Below are 24,314 nucleotides of genomic sequence, written 5' to 3'. Positions count from 1 at the left end.
TAAATTACATTTCATTTATTTCTTCTTTTTGTTAGAAAAGTGCTTTGGCTTTAGTGAAGAAAAATTAATTTCGGTTTTGCAAACTGTTTTTCATCAGATCACCAAAAACCTTCAGTTTAAAGGGGTCTCTCTACAGTTCCTCCTACCATTTTGCTTCCTGCAGTGGGACCAATGGCTAAAACCTTTGGAACATGTTGAGATACTCTGTGTGTCATGCAGCAATATCAGTGCTACCAACACAGGCTGAAGGGCACAATCTACCAAAGCCAGACTGGGGCATGTGTTGAGGATGGGGTTAATATTCTTACACAGAAAATTGCAAATAAATGTTTTTGGGTTTTGCTATGCCTGTTGCACCCTCATTTGAACAGGGACCTAGAGGAGTTAAAAGCCCAATTCCTTCAGCAGGGCTGAGTGGGAGACTGATTCTCAGCTGACTTGCATCCAGTGTGGGCTTAGACGTGAACGAAAAATTTAATGAATTTCTCTTCAAATAATTTAATGCATTTCTTTTCTGCTATGCTGTACACAAGCAGCAAAGCAGTGAAGAAACAGGCAGGCTGTCTTTGAACAGAATGCAATTACCACTTACATCAATCAATAGTGTATTTCCCAGGAAATTCACAGGAGAAAGAGATAAAAAGAAAGAACAGGGGTTTTATAACATGATTTCCAACAACTGTGGCTTAGCAAAGTACAAGAACTTCTGGTTTAAAGTGCAAAATAATCCTCCTTAATCCCTGTCTACAATACTTTAATTAATCAAAATTCTGTTCTTACCGAGGAGCGATAGCTGTTTGGATAGTTTTGGCATGATATCAATGCCGTTCTTCAGCCAGGTAATTCGGGGATTAGGGATGCCTTCGGCGTGACATTTCAGGCTGGCTGACACACCCGGCTCCTGCGCCTGCGTCTCGGGGTACACGCGGATCACCGGAGGCACTGCGGGAAGCAAGGGATTGGGGACTTGAGGAACTGGGGAACTGGGCACTTGGGGAACTGAGGACTTGAGGACTTGGGGAACTGAGGTCTTGACAAATTGGGGAATTGGGGACTCGAGACCGCGCTGGGGCTGCAGAGTCACTGCAGTCCTGCAGTGCCACGAGGGGCTCTGAGCTGGGAACCACGGAGATAAAGTCGGTCTGGCTGTCAGGGCAAGCTACAAGAATGATTTCTCTACAGCTTGACTTTGGGGGCAGAAATAGAAAACAATACTTTTCCAAGCACTGGCATATGAGAGAAGCTGAGGATGCCCCATCCCTGGAAGTGTTCAAGGCCAGGCTGGATGGGGCTTGGAGCAGCCTGGGACAGTGGAAGGTGTCCCTGGCCATGGCAGGGGGTTGGGCAAGATGGTGTCGAAGATCCCTTCCATCCCAAACCAGTCTGTGATCCTATGATTCTATAGCAGAAAAGAGCAAACTAATATACCAATGCCAGGGAGCAACCTTGTAATCTAATTCTGTATTTAGACTTTCATTGAGTGACTAACTGAACTTAACAGTTGGATTAAAACCTAACGTGGGTACTCACATATTTAAAAATTAAAGTATAAACTTCAGATCTTCACTGAATCTAGGAGGGAATTCGAGTTCTTGCCTACAAAAAAATAACTTAATCTTCAGTATTTAATTAAATATCCATCAGGAAGTGGGCTGTGTATTCACTACCTCTTATTCTGAACAAATAAAGTGTTTATCAATTACTTCTTTTCACTGAGAGGTTTTTAAAACACGACTTACCTTGTTCACAAAGGCACTCCTGAGCTATTTAATATACTCCACTGGCAGAACCACTAATTATATTACAATTTCAGAGATGCTCATTGATTTTCAATCATCTTTTCTTCGCTGCTCAAATCAACAAGGCTTAATACCACCCATTAACTATTTCTTAACAATTTGCTTACACACTTAAAAAAAAAAAAAAGCAATATTGCAACATCAGTGAAAGATACCAGTGAGACTCTTTCATCTTGAGGAAAAATAAAAGGAAATGTGAGGATGTCTCATACCATGGCTGATGGTATTTGTGTTTCACAATGAAGCAGTCAACTTTTCCATCAGATTGGGAGATTTTGGGATTAATGATGTAGCTGCTGAAAGATGTTCAGTTTTGTTAAATCATGGCCAGATTCCAATGTGGATCTGTCCAGCCTGGATGGGAAGCTACTCGTAACATTTTTTGAATGAAATGATTGAGTAAGTGAGGTCCATTGAAGGCCAACATGATTTATTTCAACTCACAGCTGAAAGACAGTGTGCCTCCTACAAATGCAAAGGAAAAAAATGTACAATATTCAAGAAGGTCTGATTTTCATATCCTGAAATCAACTGACTTGGCTGAGATCTCACATGGCTGAAGGCACCAGAGAAATTTCACTTCAAGCCAAGTGTCTTCTCACCTGCCAGCTCTCAGAGACAGAGCCCATCCCAGTCATCACCTCTTTAATGCTCTCAAAACTACTGTGGGTTGTTATTTCCTTAATATTGCTTGCTTTACGCTTTCCTGCTCATCTGGGCAGCTGTGTCAGCACTTCAGGCTGGCCACAGCCATCAGCTCCCCAGAATCAGGGCTCTACAAACAGACTGTACTTTCATCTCTCACGTTTTGACCTCACACCTTGATAGTCTGCACATGAATAATCCACCTATTTTACCTGGAGGGCTGCAAACACAACAGATTTATACTGCCAAAGGTAGCTAACAGGTCCTAGACACTGAATCAATGCTCTGCAGGAAAATTAACTTAAAATTATAGCAAGGTATCTTTTCAAGAGTAATTAATAAGGAAACTGTTTGTTTTCACGTACAAAGAGTATGTGCTTCACCTCCATTTCTGCTCTCTTATAATTTCCCTTCTCCTTCTATTTTTAAACTTTTTATTTCTTCTCCCTTGTCTTACATAATTCACTGCACAGGTAAATTATTGCATGCAAATGCCTTGTGATAACAGCAAACTGCAGAATATATTTTTATTGTCCTTGCTACAAATTAATACATTCCAAGTAAGCACATTAAACTTGCAAAGATTTCAATTCCAGACTTTGGGATATATGGATTACCCTTTGCTTTTTCCCTTGGTGAATATATATCATTGCTAACCATTACTGTGTCTGCAGCCAAGGGCAATATAAAAATGCCATTATCTTAAGCAAAGTAGGAAGAAAGAGGCATTGAAACAAGCATGAGAATGGGTAGATTGCCTACCACTGCATACTGAGCAGCACCTCAAGGGTGAGCAGACCAATTCATTACTACAAAACAGCTCAGGTGATAAAGAACACAATGAGCACAGATGGTGGCACCAAGGCCCCAAAGACATCCATTGCTGCTGTAGGAGCTCTGTACTCCAGGGTGTAGCAATAATTAACAGATTAATCATTTACACAAGATGTTCTACATTTATGATTTGAAAGGAGTTTGCAACATTTTATGTTTTCTCCTGAAAAGCCACATTAATGAAACATCCATGTATGTACCATCTCCCTTACTGGAAAATTTGTCCTACTGGAGCCTTACAATTGGGCTGAGGATCAAAGGACTTTTTAAAAACTATTTTCAAGGAATACAATATTCTGATTTATGCTGATGTTTTCCTGAGTACAAGGACCAAGGAAAATGATGTCCTACACCCAGCAGTCTCTTGATTTACCAAGAGACTTACCAAGTTTCATAGTTTATTACTATTTTATGAGATTCTTTATCCTCAGGACCTTTTTCTTTTTTGAAAGTGCTAAATTGCTTCCTCCCAACAGTTAGTGTACACATTTCCCAAGCAATATCCATACATGGGAGAGAACAAAGTTTTCCTGCTATTCTTGGCTCCTCCTGATCAAAGGTATCAGAATGCAAGATGAACTTTTCATTCTCAAACTGTTTAAACATTGCCTTTCAGCAATTTCTTTTCCTCCAAAGATCTTAAGGGCAAGCTGCATAAATACACTGACTTAAATTTACCAGTAACTGTGAATCCTAAGATTGACAAGCTTCACAAAACCTTTCCCATCAAACAGGCTGCATTTCACATGTGCTTCATGCTTCATGCCCAGATGTGAGCCAGCAGGGCGGGGCATTCACTAGTGACCTTCACATTTTCTGCCTAAGAGGATTCTCATCTCTGCTTGTCAAAATAAGCATCTGGATCTACCCATGTTATTTGGGATATCCTGAACCATCTGACACAAAGGGAAACACTGCATAGCATTCAGCAGCTGAGCAGTAGTAGAGCACCAAATCTCAGAAACATTTAATGTTGTCAAAATTGGGCTGCAAACTTTCTATTTAAGCTTGTATTTCCCTATTTTCTATATTACCTAATCCATGTAAGAATCTAGCTGAAAGTTCTAAAAAGAGGCAAAGAAAAAAATAAGTTAAAGATCATCTAATATGTTGGATAAAAGCAGAGGAAGAGAGCACATGTAACTAAGATCAAATTCTTTTGTGAGCTCACTGATGTGTCTTAGTGGGAACAGTAAGACAGGGCCCAGGTGGTATGGAAAAGGACCAAAGGATGCTGGAAGAACTACTGAAGCTTTGAAAACACTGAATTAACTGAAAAACAGTCTAAAAATGAGAACCTGCCTGTAGAGACACAGTGGGCTTGGGAAGGGTGAGGGACAAACCATTTTACTTCTAGTTGGATCTTCTTTCTCTATTCTCTCCCAACAGACAAACTTGGGAGGTGTGAAAAGAAAAATTCTGGTAATTTTAATGAAATAGAAAGCCCCCAAGTTTTTGATGTTGAAAGTAGATCAGTGCCTCCCTAGAGGAGACAGGCGAGCAGATACACCAAGGTTCTGGCTGATTTGCTTCTGTCACATTCTCTTACCATTTTAGTCCAACACAAGAAAGCAACAAAAACCCTTCCATGCTGAAGATGGAGTTTTTAGTTTGATACAGACAGAGAGAGACAAGCCCCAGTGCTGAACAGAGCCCATCAACTACACTTAGGTTCTCAGCATTTTCACTCAATTCAGTTTGGCTCAGTTTCTTCCCTCTACTCCTGTCAAGAAAAATTCCTCAATTTGTCCTTTAAGTTACTAAAACTGAGGTTTCCCTGTGAATGGCTCTGCCTTGGGAGCCCTCCAATGCATTTGAAGGCAAACAATGTTCTCCTGCCATCAGGGCTGTCACCCCTGCATCAGCTGCTGGAGGAAACTGTGACACAGGCAGGACAGGAGGGAATACACTGATGTGGGCAGCCACACCAAGAACTGCAAAAACCCTGCTTTGCAAAGCCTAATGGCTCACAAGGGAATATCAGATGCTGTGAGACAAAGATTTCTAGACCCTGCAGTGTTTTCTAGCAAGCCTGAGTTGATACCAGAATGCAAGGCTTTTTATTCTGTATTAAGTGATTATATAGCATATTAAAAAACCCACACAGTGTTCTTTGTATAACAGCATTCTTCTTTTGGTAAGAAAGCCCCCATGCAGCTATGGTATGAAACTTCCACTTAAAAAGAAAATGTGATCTTTCAATAACAAGTTAAATCTAAGTGGCAAGCATGAGTATGGAACAGATCACCCCCTCCCCACACTCCATCCAGCTCTCCTCTCATTCTGGTTTAAGTTTCAAAGCCTTTGGGCCTTCTATTCTCAGTGCTGATAAAGTCTACATTGTTGTCTGCCAACTAAACTCCATTCAGGCCTCATAATACATCACATAATAGACATGGGATTAAGTTGTTAGCTGGCTTTTCTTTCAACTGCCATTCATCAAACAAACAGCACTTTGAGGAAGGAAACCTATTTTCTCAGCTGCAGCATACACGGCTTAGTTATCCACATTGCTGAGATTTACAGTTTACTTTCTCAAAAAGATGACAAATTATTATGTAGAGACATTAAGTCAGCTTTCATTCAGATCAACCAGATACTTTGTGCTCTCCTCCAGGTACTTGTGCAGTGGGGGGAGCACTGACACACGTCCAGAAGACCTCAGCTGAAGTCAAAACAAAACCTCAAAACAAAACCACCATGGCTCTTCCTAACCCGCATAAGTATCCTTCTTTACTGTTTCTCCTCTCACTGCTGACCTCTGTGTCCACAGTGAGAGCAGGTGACCTCTGTGACCTGCTCTTACCAGCTGAAAGCTCTCCTTTGTGCAGGTCAACACATACCTGGAGAAAGGAATTAATACTAGTTTTCCTTTTATATATACACCCTGTAATAAAGTTACTGAATTTTCCTTAAAAAGAAATGCTTTCATACCAGAGTACATCCCATAGTGTACATCCCATTTCATTACAGAATGTACCCACAGTTACAAATGGGTGCCCCTGTGCCCTGTTCTGGAGACACTCCTGGGCATCATCAGCACATGTGAAAAAGGGTCAGAAGGTGGAGAAGGCTGTTGCTGCTGGGGAGGTGGATACTTCGTGGGCTGGTCCCTTGATGAAATGCTGGCTTAATCTAATGTAATTTTAAACTAAATCCAACTGAGTGAGTTTGAGGTCAGGAGATATAGAGTGAGCACCTGAATATCAGTTCCACCAGGCACAAATGTAGTCCAGGGGATGGAGGTGCACGAGAATGCTGGAATTGTCTGATTCTCTCACCTGTAAAATGATTTGCCCTCATTTTGCAATCCAGTGAGCCAGTGTAAACAGCCCTCAGCAAACCAAGCTCAGTACAACCAGGTAATAACCTGGATATATAGCTGGAGGTTAGCTGCTTTTGGAAACACTGCTGTATTTATTAAGTATCCTGGGCTATTTCATGCAACAGAAATTATTTTCTGGAAGAAGAAATTATTGAGGCAACACTTCTGTTGACAAAAGTAGTAATTAGTTTAAGAGATGCTCGGAAACGCTGCTCTTAACTCTATGGAAATGTCACTGACAGCTTGTTTAACAATGAAGATATCTCCTGAAGCCCAGGTAATTATACACATCTCCCCTTGACACTTTTATTTTTGATTGCTTGTGTGACAGTGCGAGTGAGCAAACTCCAAGCTGCATTTGCTCTCGTGCACAGATAATTTGGGCTGTGGCTTTACACATCTCTGTGTGAATGAGGTTAACACACAACTTTTCTCAGGGAATGCTTTCATGGAATGTCATATATGCCATTTACTAACCATTCACCTGAAGGATGTGGGTCTGATACAGCTCCTCATAGCCGTAGGCATGACAAGTGTAATTGCCCATGTGAATAGTTGTTACCTTGGTGATGTAGAGGGAATCATCTTCTCCAAAATCCTGAATGGAACAAAAGACAGGAAAGGTGCCTTATTATTTAGTAACAATATTTTAAGCACTACATGAATGGATACTACCTGTTCAGGTAGCAATGCAGCCTGGGGACACAGCTTGAATTTTGAACAGTAGGCTATAAAGTTCATAAATCAACACACAGGGAGAAAATGAGCAGCGATTTAGGAGTAAGGTAAAGTGACTCATCTGAGAATATGAACTTTTGTGCTTGTTGCTAACAAGGTGCTCTTTGCACATAAAAAAGATGGCCATTTCCAGCTGTTTAATTTATGGGGGAATTTAATATCTACCTGTTAAGCTCAGATACATAAAATGCTAACATTTGGGTGGGTTAAGGTTTCCTTTATCTGTGCTGGTTCTTAGAAAATGCACTGCAGCCTTGAGACCTGATGAAAAAGAACTGATGCTCTTTGTTACTTATCTCAGGCAATATCCTAGGCAGGAGACAAGGAAGAAGACAAAAAGCATTTTCTCAAACATACCTGTTTAGTTCTGTAACTGCTTAACAAGTATCTTCATCCCCCTCATCTTTCTAGTCCTGCTCTTGCATTGTTTCAATTTTTGAATACAGATTGGAAGGATCTGAGTTGAGTTATTAGACACATTTTTTGCACTTGATTATGCTGTACAAGCACCCTGCTAAGGAATTTATTTCAATTAATTACTTATTCATTAATTTCAATATTTATTTACCAAATTATAGCTAAGAGAACCACAGCACTGATGGCTAAATGAAGCACCTTCTCTTGTTACTCCAACGTTCAGACTCTCTGCAGCCTCAGAGTGTTTGTGTTTCCATGCAAACTGAGGAGGATACATTCTAAAACAGTTCATGAGCTGAAAGAAAGATTTTTCTGTAATCATCCTCACGTGTGAAGTATGCTAAATTGAACTCTTTGAGTAATTTAACTGCACTATCATGGGAAAATTCAACATTGAGTCAGGGTGGCACAAACCCAGTACAGCAGGGTGAATGCTGGAGAGTGGTTCTGCTTATGAAAACACAAGGACTTGTTCTCAAAGCTCCAAAGTGCAGCTGGAAGCCAGCCTGCAGCCAAGGGTGTGCAGGGGAAGCCCTTCCAGGAGGTCCTGCCAGCTGCCACCCCTGTGTCCTGGACATGCAGTGTGTGCAGTGAGAGGTGACAGCTCATTGCCTCCTCTGCCATGGCAGAACCCACCAGGGGGGACAGATTAAACAGAGACATCACTTTGATCTGCCGGCTCTGAGTGAAGAACTTGGTCCTGATTTCTTTGTGCTGGAGAAAGGGAATCCACACACAGAAGTTCTGACCCTGCTCCTTCCCTGCTGCACCCATGGCAGCTCCAGCACTGTGAGGAACCATCCACATCCACCTGCTGCTGCCAAGCCCTGCCCAGGACTCAGGGATCACAGGCTGGAGTTGTTTGATCAGTACATGGGCTGATTTCTAAACCCAAATGTTCTGGGGCTCCTTACATCTTACATTTCCTGCCTTTCAGGGTGTATGTGCTTTGCAGTTTGAACCTTCCCTCCCAGACACCACACTTTGAACATGTTTTGAAGGAAGCTGTGATTCTGCAGCAGACGTGCAATGCCAGCTGGCACCCTTCAAGTGAAGTACAAAACAGCCCATCTCCTGCAGCATGGATTGATCTGGCACTACTTCTGTCAGCTCATGAACCTTCTCCAAAATCTTCTGTCTGGCACTCAGAAGCATATTCATGCCTCACCTCTCAGTGGCAGGTCAGCACTGGCAGAGGGGAGAGAATTTTGAGAACTTGCCTGGTTTTTAGGCATGTTTTAAGGCAGGATGGAAGTGAGCACTGAGAATTAAGGAGTTTACTGGTAGGACACAACCCTTCCCAAAGCACAGACCTTCCCCTGAGAGGGCACAGACAGACCCACAATCATAGCCTGGTTCTGCTGGCAGTGCTGCTCCAATGGGCAAATGTATGAACAATTATAAAGAACCAGAGTAAATCCATAGATTATCTGAAATCCATTATCTATAACCAAAAGCATCTAAGATATTATTATCAACTTGGTGACAGGCATCTATGCTATGGGAAAAACTGGTTAAGTTTTCAAATACATTATTACAAATATCTACTCAAAAATCCCCATTTCAAGCATTTGCCTGTTTTTTGGTCAGTTAGATCTTTCCTGATGGAAAGCAAAGATGCATGAGTAACTGCTAATGGAAAAGACACCAACCCTGTTCAAATGATATTTGCATGAGATACAGAAAATTCTTGCACTGGAGGGCACTTAATAACAGTTTTTGTAAGTTAAAAGAAACTAAAATTGAGTTTAGATTAATAAAAGCAGGAAGGCTACTTTAATATAATAATTTAGTCCAAGAAGTTGTGGAAAAACAGGATGATATAATCTTCTCTATTGAAGTATGTTACTTCATTTAAAATATCACAGAAAAATATTCTGAATGCTTGGTTTGTGCTCTGTAATTGTCTTTTTAAGGATGATCTGTTTTTTTCCAGTGCATTCAAATGTATTAATATAAGCAAAAATCCCTTGAACAACTAAACAGGTGCAACACTATTGTATTATTAACCTCTTTTCCAAAGGTGTTTTTCTTGAAAAGAGTGGCTTATACTGGTAAAAGCACAGTTTGTGACTTTTAAAATCTATTTTCTGACTTCTGGTGTTTAAAGAAATATTGTCAAAGATGATTTAGGTCAGCACCATATCACCATGTCAGGCACAGAAGGGAATTATCAACCCTGTATTAGAACCTGCATACACAGTAAATTCATATATAACTACACAATTATTAAGAACTGAAAGTGTTTAGGAGTGGGAAGGAGAAAATGATTGTGGCATTAAATGTTTAACACTGAACCTTTTGTTGCTGCAAAAAGAAGACTGAATTCTCTAACAAATTAATGACTTTCTGTGTGTTTATTGCAGCTCATGGTTTTCTCCCAGTGTTTCCCTGTGGATGTAGTTAGTACATCAGGATTGCACTGTTACATTTTAAATCTATGGATGCATTCTTATGCACAAGCACTTTCTTTGTGTATTTCATAAGGGTGTATTTGGAAGTGCTGTAAAACCCCAAGCCCTGGAGCATTAAGAAATGATGAGTCTTTGATTCCTTAATAGCCTCTAACTTCACATCTTGCAGTCAGGAGTGCTGTGTTGCAGCTGGAAGCTGTGAGATGTATTTGGGATGTGTCCCATATCCCCCTCCACGCTGTGCTGCCTGTGGGAGCTCTGAGAAGCTGCTCATAGGCCACTGCCCCGTGCTAAGAGGGTGTGAGTGAGCACTGACAGCTGCTGTGCTGCTGCTCTGGTATGCTGGCAGGTGGATGGGTGGGCAGAGGGTATGGGAATAATTCACCATGGGAAAAAGCAGAGGAAATATTTTCACATATTTTGACTGAGTTCGGATGGCTTTTGCTTGTTAAGCCAGTTCTCCAAGTCACCACAAGCCTGAAAACAGCCAGAGCAGAACAAAAACATCTATAAAACTGATGCAACCTAATTCTTCTCTCCCCAAATCTATCCCAGCTTTAAAACAGTATTTTGGAGCTGTCTGGGAGGCTCAGCAAGTGCTGCGCACCCAGGGAGCTGTTACTGCCCTACTTGACCCCAGTAATGCTCCTCAGTGAATTGAAAAGACATTTAAATGTATCATCCCATGAAGAAGAACAGGCAATCAGCAGAAAGGCAAAACCAGCAAGTTCTGAGATATACTTTGGTTTTCCTCATTTACCACGGAAGGTGAATTATCATGGAATCATGGAAAGGTTTTGGTTGGAAGGGACCTGTAACCTCATATGGTCCAACCCCCTCCTGCCACCTTTCACCAGACCAGGTTGCTCCAAGCCCCATCCAACCCAGCCTTGAACACTTCCTGGGCTGGGGTGTCTCTGCAATTGATGTGGGTGCTCAGGGATGGGGTATCTCACTATTTTCTTGTGAAGAGGAAGAAAGAGGAGTGATGAAACTAGAGGGAGTACCCATCTAACTCCACAGAACCACAAGCCCTGCATCAAAGCAGCCAGATAAGGGCAGGGTGTTCATCACCTCTACCTTGTGAATTTCATTATAAAGTAATTTTTCAAATAAAAATAATTCAGAAAGCTACGCTTATAATTTCTCATAATTGATAAAGTCAACTAGTGGCAGCTGATAAATTGACTTCTCTAGCAGTTTGTATCACCCTTTTTCTCCCTTTTTCAAATAAAAAGTTCTCTGTCCTTCATGAGCTCCTTTCATATCTTGCATTTACCCTCCAAATGATTGATTAAATGACCTCAGAATGTTTTAACTTTTCAAGATTTAAAAAAATGCATCACCCTGCATTTTACATTGAAAACAGCTTGGTAATCTATAAAATAATAAAAAAAAAATGTTGCTCAAGAAAAATAACAAAGCAGATCCTAGAAAATGGATATACCTTTTTTTTTGGTACAGTATTTCCTTTCCATCACTATTGATTACCCAAGGCATTGGTCTTTCCAAACACAAGATTTTTCATATTTATTTATCTCATTCCCATTCTAACGCATTCCCTGGTCATGCACTCTGCCATGGTTCAGGGACACCGCGCTCAGAGATGTGTAAAACATTGCATATTACTTGTAAATCTTGTTCATATTCTGTCTCAAGTGAATTCCAGCCTGTGACTGTAACTCCACAAATCTCCTGCTCTGGCACCCAGGAAGGAGCTGGCAGAGAGGAGCCACATTAACCCTAGATGCTGTTATGCCACAGGGTGCAGGGCACTGCCACCCACCTTTTGCCTGTTTCAGATTTTCATGAAGCTTTCTAACATGCCTTAGGGTCTTTCCAACATTTTAAACCCTTTAAATTTTTGTTAAAGTTTCTTGGTTTTCAGGAAGTTTAAAGAGGAATAAGCATAGATGCTTATTATTTTTTAGGATAACTTCCAGTTGCTTGAGAAAAAAACCCAAATGACTTCAAACCATAAACAGGAAGAAGAAAATAGAAAGGTCAATCCCACTGACATGAAGGCAGAGATTCCCCACATCCCCAGCTCTCAGGGAGGGCACACTGGCACCAGTCACCCCCAGTATGGCACTATGGGTTACACACTCCCTTGCTCAAGCCATTTACACCCACACAGTGATTTAAACCCATCCAAGTTAGATATTGAATGCTTCTAATAAATAATGGGCAGGAGGGAAGCCCTAAAGACGGTCAATACCCTGTCACCATGATGGTTTAAACTGTTCATAGCAGAAATATTGGCAGAGGGAATGAAGTTCCCTGAGTGGTTCTTCTCTCAGGAGATTTGCTTTCCAAATACTATTATTACTGCTACTATTAATAATTCACTTCACTTTTAACCCCTTCCATTCCAGCCCTTTCCCAAGCCCAGGGAAGCTGGAGACCTCAACGTGGTTTCAGTGCCTACTGACAAAACCAGTCCTGACAAAGGGGCTTGCTGGTGTCACCAGTTTTCCACTAGAACCCTAGAAGGGTTTGGCTTGGAAGGGACCTTGAACCTCATCTTGCCCAATCCCCTGCCATGGGCAGGGACACCTTCCACTGTCCCAGGCTGCTCCAAGCCCCATCCAATCTGGCCTTGAACGCTTCCAGATGAAGAAAAACACCACCCTGATCTCACAGTCACCAGCAAAGCAACCAGTATTAACTAGTTCACACTAAAAAAAGCTTGCCTGATCCTCAGTGTCCTAGAAATCTCTCTGATAATGTTTACAGGATTTTAAAACAAAATGTACCCAAGCATTTAATGAGATTCTTATTATGTAAAATCTACAACAATGGCTATCACTTTGTAAATGATTTTTCCTTACTAATGAAATGCTTCTGATCTTTTTTACAATAGATTTATGAGTGATTAATATAAAAATAATAAAAAACTAAATTAATCATGGGTCCTTAAATCACTTTCTTTGATGCTTTTAAAAATTCATTTCTAGAGACAAGCTGAAAACTTATGCTTCATTAATATTATTTGTTCTTAGTTTTACACATCACTTTAGTCATCTACATGGAGAGAAATTCAGCCTTAAGCAAATGCTAGAATACTGTTGCAAACACAGCCTGATGGGGCATTAATTTATCTTTTCTTGTTTTTCTGCTCAAAGAATTTAACACAACATGCTGCTGAGTCAAATTTTTTTTGCCTTGAAAATATGGACACAAACTTCTTAGATAGTTGTGTAATTAAAAAAAAAAAAAAAGAGCAAGTTTTACATCCTGAGAAACTCAGAGATAACATGACAAGGAAAATGAACAGTAGGTACATTCCTCTAAAAATGCAAGTGGATACAATTTCTGTAATCTTCATTATGACAAAAAGTGAGACTATATATTCAGAATATATTGTCAGTAGTAATTTTGCACTTAACCTCTATTTTAGAGCCTGGAAATACATTAAGAAGTTATAAGCAATTTTGTAAACTTTGATTTGAAAGAGAAAAAACTTGGTTGTAAATATCCAACTTTTTGTAATTTGCTCCCATCACTGCATCACTGCAGTATCTAGGATGGCCCAGGGTTTGATCATTTTAATGACCCAAATTCTATTAGAAGGGAATTAACGGGGTTATTCACACATGAGCTTTTTATTATTTAACAGTGAAGCTACATTAAAAACATCAACATGAATACACTGTCTTCATACAGACTCTTTTAATGAGAAAACTAATCCCAGTGACTTGCATTTAAAGGTTGGCTATTTGCTTTGGGTTTCAAATATTATACATAGAAAAGGGACACTCATGAGCAGGCATGAAATGTGTCTCAAGACAGGCACAACTCTTGTAAGGGCCATGAGATGCACATGGAAGGGATTTCCCAGGGGGTGGGGAATAGCAGCAGTCAAGGCTGTGGTCTGAAGCTCTGTGCTTGTCCCTGGGTGGGATGTTGGAGAGAGCAAGGCTGTGCCATCCTACCTGACATCAGCAGAAATGAAGAAATCTGTATTTATACAATTGGTTATATAAATTCTATTTTTGAACTAATGACCCAACGTCTGTGTGAGCTAAAGTGTACAGATTAAAATGAAATGAGTAATGAAAGACACTAATGAGTTTAGGCTATAACTACCTGGATTACACTTGGTAATTAATCAAATTCTTATCTACCTCCATACCATATTTGTTTTCTTATGGTAAACTTCTCTTTCACCATGCTTCTGAAGGAGCAACTTGTATTTATAAATTATATCAATTTACACATGTTTCTCAGGAGATAATGTCAAATCATGTGAAACAATACCCTATAAATACTATATGCATTTGACTCCATGAGGAGTTTATTTATTTCCAAATTGAGGAATGCTTTCATAATCACATACTTGAGAAAAAATATCACTTGTTCCTAGGAGGCAAAAGTATATTATTTTGAATGATGACACATTTTAACCACTTCACTTTTGTAGTCAGAAATCAATTTACAGCTATAACAAATTTATCAGTTTCAGCTACATTATAGTTATTTTCTGCATGAGAAAAGTTGATGTTACTTTATTAAAGTGGAACTGTAAAGGGAATTCTAATGGATAAATAATATGGATGGGTAATTTATGGAGAAATAATATTTTTATGCTAAAAGCAATCTTAAATGTTTGCAAGAGAAACTGTTTAATTACATGTACCATTAGGATGGCTCTTTTCCAATGGCTATGTGACAACTCATCACCAGAGCTCCCATAGACAGGACATGACAAATTATTACTAGCTGCTTATGAAAGCTTCTGATTAAGAGAGCAATGAAAAATTATAAATATTTTGTTGCCAATCAAGATATCACATAAAAGTGACTTAACTAATGCAGTTAAACAACTAGGCTTTATAGTAATTTTCAATCTTTCAGTTCTGTGAAAATTTAGGCTTATCTATGTTTCTGTTGACTGTCTTAGTCCCTCCCAGTATTACCCTGGAACATAGGTCACCTTCTCAGATCACATTTGTCATGAATCTGGAGAGAATAAAGCAACAAAGGACACTTCAGCAAAGCCTTTCCTCTGCTGCTCTCACATCTAGCTGGCAGGATTCTATTTTTTCAGACTTGAGCTTCTAATTTCATTTTATTTCTTGAATCAGCATTCAAGAGAAGAAGTTTAATTGAAACTTTCTTTTAAGAGAAAGAGTTTAATTGAAATATAATACCAGGACGTTTCCAAGTGCGCGACCATCCTGTAGGTCTGTATGTGATTAGCAATGTGCCAAGAGCAGGGAGGATTTTCTTGAAGTTAAAAAGGTGCAATTAATCTCCTGTTGCACTTCCAATTATCCAAATTGCCAACCTTATTGTGAAAAGCAGAAATGTAATTGAGTTTCTGCTTGAGGCGTACTAAAGGAAAACTGAAGTAATTTAATTAACTACCTTCAAGTACATTAAGAAGCACACTGCCTTTACTTTCTGCTGTCAGGGCCTTTAAATAGATTATTGTTTAATGTGAGTTTGTGTACCCACGTAAGGCTGAAGCTTTGAACTGTCTGCTGCCAACCCCTGACCTGAGCTGTTTGGTGTTTAAGAAAAGATCAAGATGAATAGAGGGATGGAGCACCTCTGCTATAAGGAAAGGCTGAGAGAATTGGGATTCTTCAGCCTGGAAAACAGAAGGATTAAGGGTGACCTAATTGTGTCCTTCCAGTACCTGAAGGGAACCTACAAGAAAGGTGGAGGAGGACTTTTAAACAAGGGCATGTAGTGACAGGAGAACGAGGAATGGATTAAAAGAGAGTAGGATTAAATTAGATATTAGGAAAAAATCCTACCTGTGAGGGTGGTGAGGCCTGACACGTTTCCCATAAAAGCTGTGGATACCCCATTCCTGGAAGTGTCCAAGGACAGGCTGAAGATTTTGCAACCTGGTCTAGAGGAGGCTGTCCCTGCCCATGGCAAGGGGGGTTGGAATGAGAGGAGCTTCAAAGTCCCTTTTAACCCAAATCATTCTGTGGTTCTATGATAAATAAAAGGCTGCATTCAGCAGCTGAAGGACCATCCATGCTGTCACCAAGTGCTTCAGACAGGCAGGTACCCATCCTCAGTAGCCAGAGAGCAGACATGCCTGAGCTCAAGCATCCTACATAACACCCACCATGGAAGAGGGAAAATAAAAAATGGCAATCCCCAAACTGTGCCTCCTCAAGCAATCAGACCAGAACACAGACAGCAGTGTCTATACAGAACATAAAATATTTACAGAGTGTAATTAAAGATGAAAAAGTTGTGGAGATGTTCATTAGACTAGAAAGTTGATGTTCACTAGTAGCAGGTGTTATATGACAAGGTGATAGAGGTCATAAACTGATATGTAACACATTAAAATTGAGGCACAAATCTTGTTTTTTCTCCTTGTAACAATCTCAGAGTGCTTTTCTGGTATATTTTCTCAGTGATATACTAGTTGAAACAGATCAAAAAGTGATGTTTTTTCTTGCTGTATTACACTCCCTGGGAGTGTTGAATCATTCAGGAACCAGTCAGCTCATGTGCAAGGACATAACTCATCCTCTTAACAAAGAATCACCAATGAGAAACAGAATTACTTACAAGCAAACCAGAAATCCACTTGGGCCAGTGCTAAATTATGTGAGGAACTGGCATTTCAGTCTGAAAATGTATTCAACATTCTATTTTAAATGGTAGAAGTTGCAAATGAACCCTCAAAGCCAAGTGCCATCAGTCCTTCAATAATATGTTTCTACTCAGGTTCTTGAAGTGTCATTTTGTGTCCAGTTCACACAGGAAATTTAGTTCTTCAAGATTAATGTCATCATAATCAACATTTCATAAACGTAAGCTAAATACATAAAATTTTCATTATTTTTGGCCAACAAATCCTAAGACCACTCTTTAGCCTTCAGAGGCTCTACCGTATTTCCATGTCAAGCTCAAAGAAGTGACAAGAAACACAAAGAATTTTAAAAAGATAATACTTGCTGTGATGAAAATAAAAAGATGTTTAGATGGCTTTAATTACTAAGTTTGTGCACACGGTAATTACCTATACATGGTGCACACAATTTTCCTGCTAAGGAAGAGTCAACAAATAAAGCACTGAGATTCTGGGTGTATTTCTGTCCCATGTGCTGTAATTTTCACATTTACTGCAGAAGAATAAACCAGAGATTTTTCCCATTTCAGCAATCCTGGATATACAACAATTTAGGGAGCTATAGTATTGACTGTAACAACTCTGAACTGAGTGGTTATCGAATTAACAAGAACTGAACAAAAATATAAATCAACTCTTGCTGCAGTGTAATTAAAATAAAACCTGATTTACCATATACTTTAATGAAAAGAGAAATGAAATACAGACCATATTTTTTTGTACACTACTTTCCACTCTCTCCGTAATTAAATGTTATTAAATAAATGAGTAAGTCTATACCATCATTCAGGTATTGTCTTTACTACCAACTATGACTCAGAGATCAGACCAGCACTGTGAATTAAAAGAGATTCATCTTCCTTCCTGTGAGGGCATTGCCACACCCTGCTGAATAATCCCATTTTTAAACTGCTTGTCAGAAATAACAGGCAAGGAATGAGAGAGGAGAATTGACTCAAAGGCAAGAGAAACAGGAGGATCAGAGATAAAAACAGATTATTTGGTTTAAAGAGAGGAAAGATTCATAGCCACCACAAATGTTTTGTTTCATCTTCTTGATGAACCTGTTTCACTGTACTGGGAAAGATACCCCTGAGGAGTGAGTGGTCTGTAGAGCTGTTTTCCCCCGAGTTTTGAGACCTCCAGAGCATAGGTCCAATCCAATGAAAGAAGCACCAATGAAAGAAGCATAATTTTCATATAACTTTTTCCAAGTACTCCTGCTCTCCCCTGCACATATGCTGCTTTGCTTTTATTCCTGAGACATATTCACATAAAACCTAAATATTGCACCAGCTTCTGCATTCCATACCAGTAAGATAAAAGCTGCACCCTTATAACCACCACCTGATAAATGAGGCCATACTCAAGGCAGGACAGAGAAGGACAGGAGAGGCTCAGGACGTACGTTGATGTCCTCCAGGTCAAGGAAGTTGAGGACGACGCCGTTGCGTTTCCAGACGATGGGCGGCCGCAGCGCCCCGCGGATGCCGCACGTCAGGACGGTGCTGAGGCCGACGGTGATGGTGGTCACAGTGACCCTCTGCTCCTCGGGCAGGCTCAGCTGAACCACCTCTGCAAAAGGCAAGAGAACGGGGACAACATCAAACACCACACAGGGAAGCTGCTCCTCTTCTCCCCTCTCGGATGCCTGTTCTCGTTCTGGGAATAACTTTGGAGGATTTTGGCTAGGAGAGGGGGTACCTATGCTATACAAAAAAACCCCATCAACAATAAAGCCAAGTAAGAGACAAACTGAATCTGTCTCCATCAAACTCCCTGCACCCCTTTCCTGATGCATCCTAGCTGTGGCATGAGGGCACTATGATGGTCAGCTGGCCAGCATGGCTGCAGTAGTTTATACAAAGCAGTCAGCAACAGCATGACAAGCAAAGGCTCTCCAGCTTGAGATCATCTGGGCTTGTTTCTCTACAATACTCCTCTCTATAACACTTCTCACTCCACTACCTCTCTCTGGTAGGAGAGCCTCTCAAAGGCTCTCCTACCAAAAATGGTACCTCAAAAAGTACCAATCTCGTACCTTTTAAAAGGTACAAGAATGAGTCATGTTTGTTCCTTGAGGAAGAATTAAGGTCAGACTGCTGCCACTGAAATATAAATAAACCTAGCTCTTCAAATTTCCCAAACACTGGAAGCCACCAAGCTTGAAAACTTGTTTACCAAACACAGGCACATATGGCACCTGAGATTCAGAGGTCCTAAAATATAAAAGCTTTATAATATTTTATTTAAATAAAAAGCCTAGTTATTTTGACTTACATGTGCCACACAAAATAAATTCCTGAGACAGCAGACCTTACTGGCAAACTCACCACCAGCTCTCTGAAACCACACTACACATTGTTTCGTTCTGGCCACTGACGTGAGATGTGGCTGCATCTTTTGCCATGTGTGGTCACACAGGAAGGTCAGACCTGGTACCAGAACTACCCTGGGTGCAGATTGCCATTATGTAGCATTTTGGCAGCAGTGAGACAGTGACTGGGCAGTCAGGTTACATTGTCCAAGGTCCTGTAGCCACAGCTTTGTAATTCACAACATGGCTTTTGCTCCCTCTCATTCCCAAGCTCTGCAATTGGAAAACTATATTGCATGTAAATTATGAGAACTGGTCTTTCAAGGTAGTGGTCCATTGAGAGGAACAGGGAATGTTCACAGCTGGGGTTACTTTGCTTCAGCCAACTCCAAAACTTGGGCTGGGGAATGAAACAACCTCTCCCAGCACCAAAGCTCCTCCTTCCTCATGTCCACTGGTAACAACAGCAGTAAAATACAGATGAAAGAGACTGATGCTGCCCCACCCAAGGCCATGTGCTTTGGGGAAAAAAAAAACCCTTCAAGCAGTGGTGACATGGTAAAATGACATACAGGGGTCAGGTTACTCCCTCCCATCAACTGGTGAAGTTACTCTTCATCCTGTCCACCTACCTCACAACTCGGTCATTACATCCCACACAAGATCTGAATGTCACTTGCATGGAATAAAAATGAAAAAAAACCCCAGTATCGGTATTTGCAAGCACAATTTCCCACCTTTTCACATATTATCTCATTGAAAAATTGCTTTAACGTCTCTTGAGTAGCAAACCTCTTAAATTTGTCACTAAAATATTCCGTGTATTTCAGCAGCCTTGGGCAGCCTGGACAGACTCAGTGCTCTGGTACAGCAACTGGTTGTGAAGAATTAGTGCAAAACCTGCTTGTGAAAACACTCCAACAGCTCAGCATCCCTTCTCTTCTGCTTCTTCCAGCTCATTAGAAGCTAATGTGTCACAAAGTATTCACCACTGTGGATCTGAGGCTGACTTTGGGCTGCAGGGTCCATACAGCACTGGTGTGTCTGCCAGCAGTGAGCCCTTCTCCCACTTAAAATTCCCAGGGCTATTTCAGGAAGAGTACAAGCTGTTCCAAATAAAAGGTAACTACAGTTTTGATAGAGGGCTGATCAAAATTAAGAATGTTTGACCAAGGTGGTGCTACTATTTGGGTTTATGGTGGCTCCAGAGGCATTACATGAGAAGACTGACACAGTCTGACCATCAAACCTTAAAAATCAAAAGGGGAGATGAAGGAATATTGGGAAGAGAACATCACCCATTTAAGATCACTGAGCAGGCTAGCAACTAAGCTGGGAAGACATGACATGTGACTAAATCACACTGCCTTCAGGTACCTGCTGGAAGAAATCAGGGATGTGGCAACTCAGGGGCAGTGGACCATAGGAATAGAGATGTCCCAGGGAACCACTGAATGATTTGGGCTGGAAGGGACATTAATGACCATCTCTGCAACCCCTGCTATGGGCAGGGACATCTTTACCTCGACCAGGCTCCTCCAAGCCCCATCCAATCTGGCCTTGAACACTTCCAGGGATGGAGAGTCCATCCCACCACCCCCATCCAGCTGCCTGAAGCATGTAAACAGCACATAGGGGCTAATAATGTAGTTATTTTCTACATAATGAAGAGCTTCTTTTAATGAATAAAATATGTGGAGTGCACTTGACAGGATAAAGAACTGATAATTATAATAATTTGCAGCATGCAGTAGGGTAATGAGGACATCTCCTCTTGAGGAGAAATGAAATAGAGGGCCATTCATTTACAAGAGAATTGTTTTTTCATCTTACTGCTGTTTTCCTTAATTCCCTCTGCTGTTTTTCATGGTGCCTGGAGTTCCCTGGCACATGCTGGGCTTCCATAGGCTCTTTCTTCAGCAATGGTTTTTCAGTGCTCTCTTGCAGTGGAATTTAAGGCTTCTTGCCCATCTTGCAAACAGTTGCTAAAGAGGCTTTTGCTTTTTAGAAGCACAGTAATGAAAAATACATTAAGGTTTAATTAAGAAGATACCTTGCACAGCTGCCATTCTTGGAGGAACCATATGAGGCCAAGAGAGGAGATTTTTATGTTAAAGCATGTAATTAGCATAGACCACTTTAACAATACAAACACACTCCTTTTTAGAGAATTTCTTTGGAGTATATTTGACAGCATCTTATTACCAGTACATTTGAGGGACTCTAATTAACATCCAGAAGCCTTTCTACTAATACAGAATTATTTTGTGTGGTTTCAGTTATTGCTTTTTTGTTTTCAATAGAAAAAGATTTCCTTACACAAGCAGGTGTATTGGGGAGGGTTCCTTAACAGAGTTCCCTAAGATGATGGAAGGGCTGAGCTTTTTAATACTCTTTTAAAAGACTCAATATTGTATTAAGTTATAGAGCTTAGACACTGCTGCTGTTGGTTTATGTGCAAAAATTATTCAAGTCACCATAATGATTTTGTGTAGAGCTTCTAGATTAAGTATTGAACACTGTTCATTTTATTTTTAAAAACCTTTAGGAGATAAAAGGATTTTTACCATAGGCATAAAACTAAACAGAACAAATAGGCAATATTCAAAGGGTGCTCATTTGCAGAAGAAAACATGCTGGGATGAAATTTGGTCCTAAAATCAAGCAATGTTATCTTCATTTGGAAATCCTGCAGGATGAGGCATGCAAACCATTTTTCTACATTCCACAGGTTCACCCAGTATCAGTCCGTGCTGACCAAGCTGTGGCAAACCTGATACCCTTCTCTGGGATTTCAGCTGAAGTAGCTCCTCAGCTTATCCCAGCTGGAAAAAAGGTCCTGCCAACTATTCTGCCATCAGAGAGAGATACTATCATCAGAGAATGGGCTGCTATCATTCTTCACTCAATTTTTAATGGTTCCAGACAGGGGTAAAGCCTTTGTAATGATCCCTTAAAAAGGGAATTGGTGTAAGCATGTGCCTGTGTATCAGAGGACCAGGACTAATCCCTGATCATGGAGATGAAAGACATCAAATGTGGAACAAAATCAAGGTCAGTGAAAGGCAACCAGGACACCACAAACTCTCCATTGGTGATGGCAGCAGCTCAGTGCCTGAACACCTTGTGGTTCAGGAATTAGGGCAGTGCCATCTCCAGACCCATCTGCCTTATTCAGGAGGGTAAGGGATCCCTCCCTCCATGCTGGGGGTTAGTGCCAAGGGGTTATTCAGGGGAGGAACCACGCTTGTCCATCCTCCCCGACCTCTCCTGCCTGGCATGATATTCAGCCTGAAGCACTGAGCACCTCTGGTGACCCAGCTGTCACCATCTTCATGTTCTTACATTAAATTTCTTGCAATACCAGGTCCCATGGTGACATGTGAGAATGTGAAGTCTTAGTAATTCCTTTCCTTGTAAAAAAGTGTCAAGATATTGCTGAACATTTTCCTCTGTCCCTCCTCCTCTCCAGTGTCACTCAAGGTGCTAAGCTGGAGTTGCACTGCACATTCACAAGCTCTGCATACTAATGCAGCAGGTATTACCTGTTGTCCTGGTTTATCATGGCAATCTTTTTCTCTGCTGTCATTTGCCGCCCACCAAAGGCAATTGTAATTTCACAGTGAAGACATGCATAATTGAGGTCATTACAGGGAGCAGTCTGGAATGAACATCTATGGAGAAAACCTCACTGATGTAGCATGGCATGGAGATAATTTACCTGGTGATGTTGGGCACTTGCCTTTGCTCGTGCTGCACTACCTACAGAAACAGATTTCACACTTTAAATAGTGCCTAATATCATGAATGAGATCTCTTCCCTTAAATCTAAAGAAAATACACATTTTAATGCATTGTTGCCACCTTTAATCGTTGCTACAACTGTTCATGGATATCTTCCTTTGCTGAAAAAGAGTCTCATAGAATTGCAGAATGGCTTGGCTTGGAAGATCATCTCACTCCAATCCCTTGCTGTGGTCAAGGACACCTTCCACAAAACCAGGTGGCTCAGTGCCCCTTCAGCCTGGTCTGGAACATTTCCAGGGATGGGGAATCCACACCCTCTCTGGGAATCCTGTACCAGGGCCTCACCACCCTCAAGGGAAGAATTTCCCCATAATATTTAATCTACTCTCGTTCTATTGCTTAGATCCTGCTTATGAGACAAGGCAACACTTTTTAAATCCTGTGACTCATCCTCAGAAGGGAAACAATGAACCAAAACACAGCCTTGTTTGATGTTCAACAGGAGAATGACTTTCAAAGAAAGTCTCCAGCACTGATTCTTGCCCCCAAATTAATGCAGAGAGACCTGTTGTTTGTGAACTGAAGCATGGGTAACACAGCTCTAAATACATCGTGTTTCTCCAGCAATGGTTCAAGTCAGGGGTGATTTAATGGGATGGAAACTTTAGTGTCTACTTAATTCCCCAAGTCCTACAGCTGTGTTTATGCACTACATTAGTAAAATCTGTTTATTGCCTTGTGGCCATGAAGGTCAGTGGTGATTTTAGCATTTGTTTCAACAGATAAAAGGGTTCTCTAGCTGAACACATTCTCAGGTGAGGAGCTAACTGAATCCAGAAAACAAAAGCAACTAATAGAACATAGTTAAAAACAGGACATACCTTTTATAATTACTCTTTTCTCCAATAATTTTGATGAGATGTATTTGGCTCTGCATAGTGTTTGGAGAAATTTTAGACCCTCTTAAAGCTGAGCCAACTGCAGCTAATTGATTTTAAAATGACCATGTTATTTGTGAGATGCATTTCTAAGCATGAAAGTGAAGGTGAGGTTTGGCCAGCTAAGGAGGGACTCTAGTGATACTGCTGGGGACACACTGGGCTGGGATGTGGGGACACACTGGGCTGGGATGTGGGGACACACCGGGATGGGATGTGGGGACACACCGGGCTGGGATGTGGGGACACACCGGGATGGGATGTGGGGTCGCATTGGGATAGGATGTGGGGACACACCAGGATGGGATGTGGGGACACACCGAATGGGATGTGGGGACACACCGGGATGGGATGTGGGGACACAGTGGGATGGGATATGGGGACACACCGGAATGGGATATGGGGACACACCGGAATGGGATGTGGGGACACACTGGGATGGGATATGGGGACACACCGGGACGGGATGTGGGGACACACCGGGATGGGATGTGGGGACACACCGGGATGGGATACGGGGACACACCGGGCTG

The 24,314-nt window shown here is 41.1% G+C and overlaps 1 protein-coding gene across 1 annotated transcript in view; it reads right to left on the bottom strand.

The window, feature by feature from the left end:
- Nucleotides 1–24,314, bottom strand: part of FSTL4 (follistatin like 4) — a 207,465-nt gene that overhangs the window by 20,296 nt on the left and 162,855 nt on the right. The window contains exons 7-9 of the mRNA XM_059860265.1: nt 18,188–18,354; nt 7,081–7,201; nt 781–942 (exon numbers count right to left, since the gene is read on the bottom strand). Of these exons, the coding sequence (XP_059716248.1) occupies nt 781–942; nt 7,081–7,201; nt 18,188–18,354 (450 nt within the window). The remainder of the gene's footprint in view (nt 1–780; nt 943–7,080; nt 7,202–18,187; nt 18,355–24,314) is intronic.

This window comes from Haemorhous mexicanus, chromosome 15 (genome assembly GCF_027477595.1).
Source record: "Haemorhous mexicanus isolate bHaeMex1 chromosome 15, bHaeMex1.pri, whole genome shotgun sequence".
In the NCBI taxonomy this organism is placed as follows: Eukaryota; Metazoa; Chordata; class Aves; order Passeriformes; family Fringillidae; genus Haemorhous; species Haemorhous mexicanus.
This window is presented reverse-complemented; position numbering and strand designations above follow the sequence as displayed.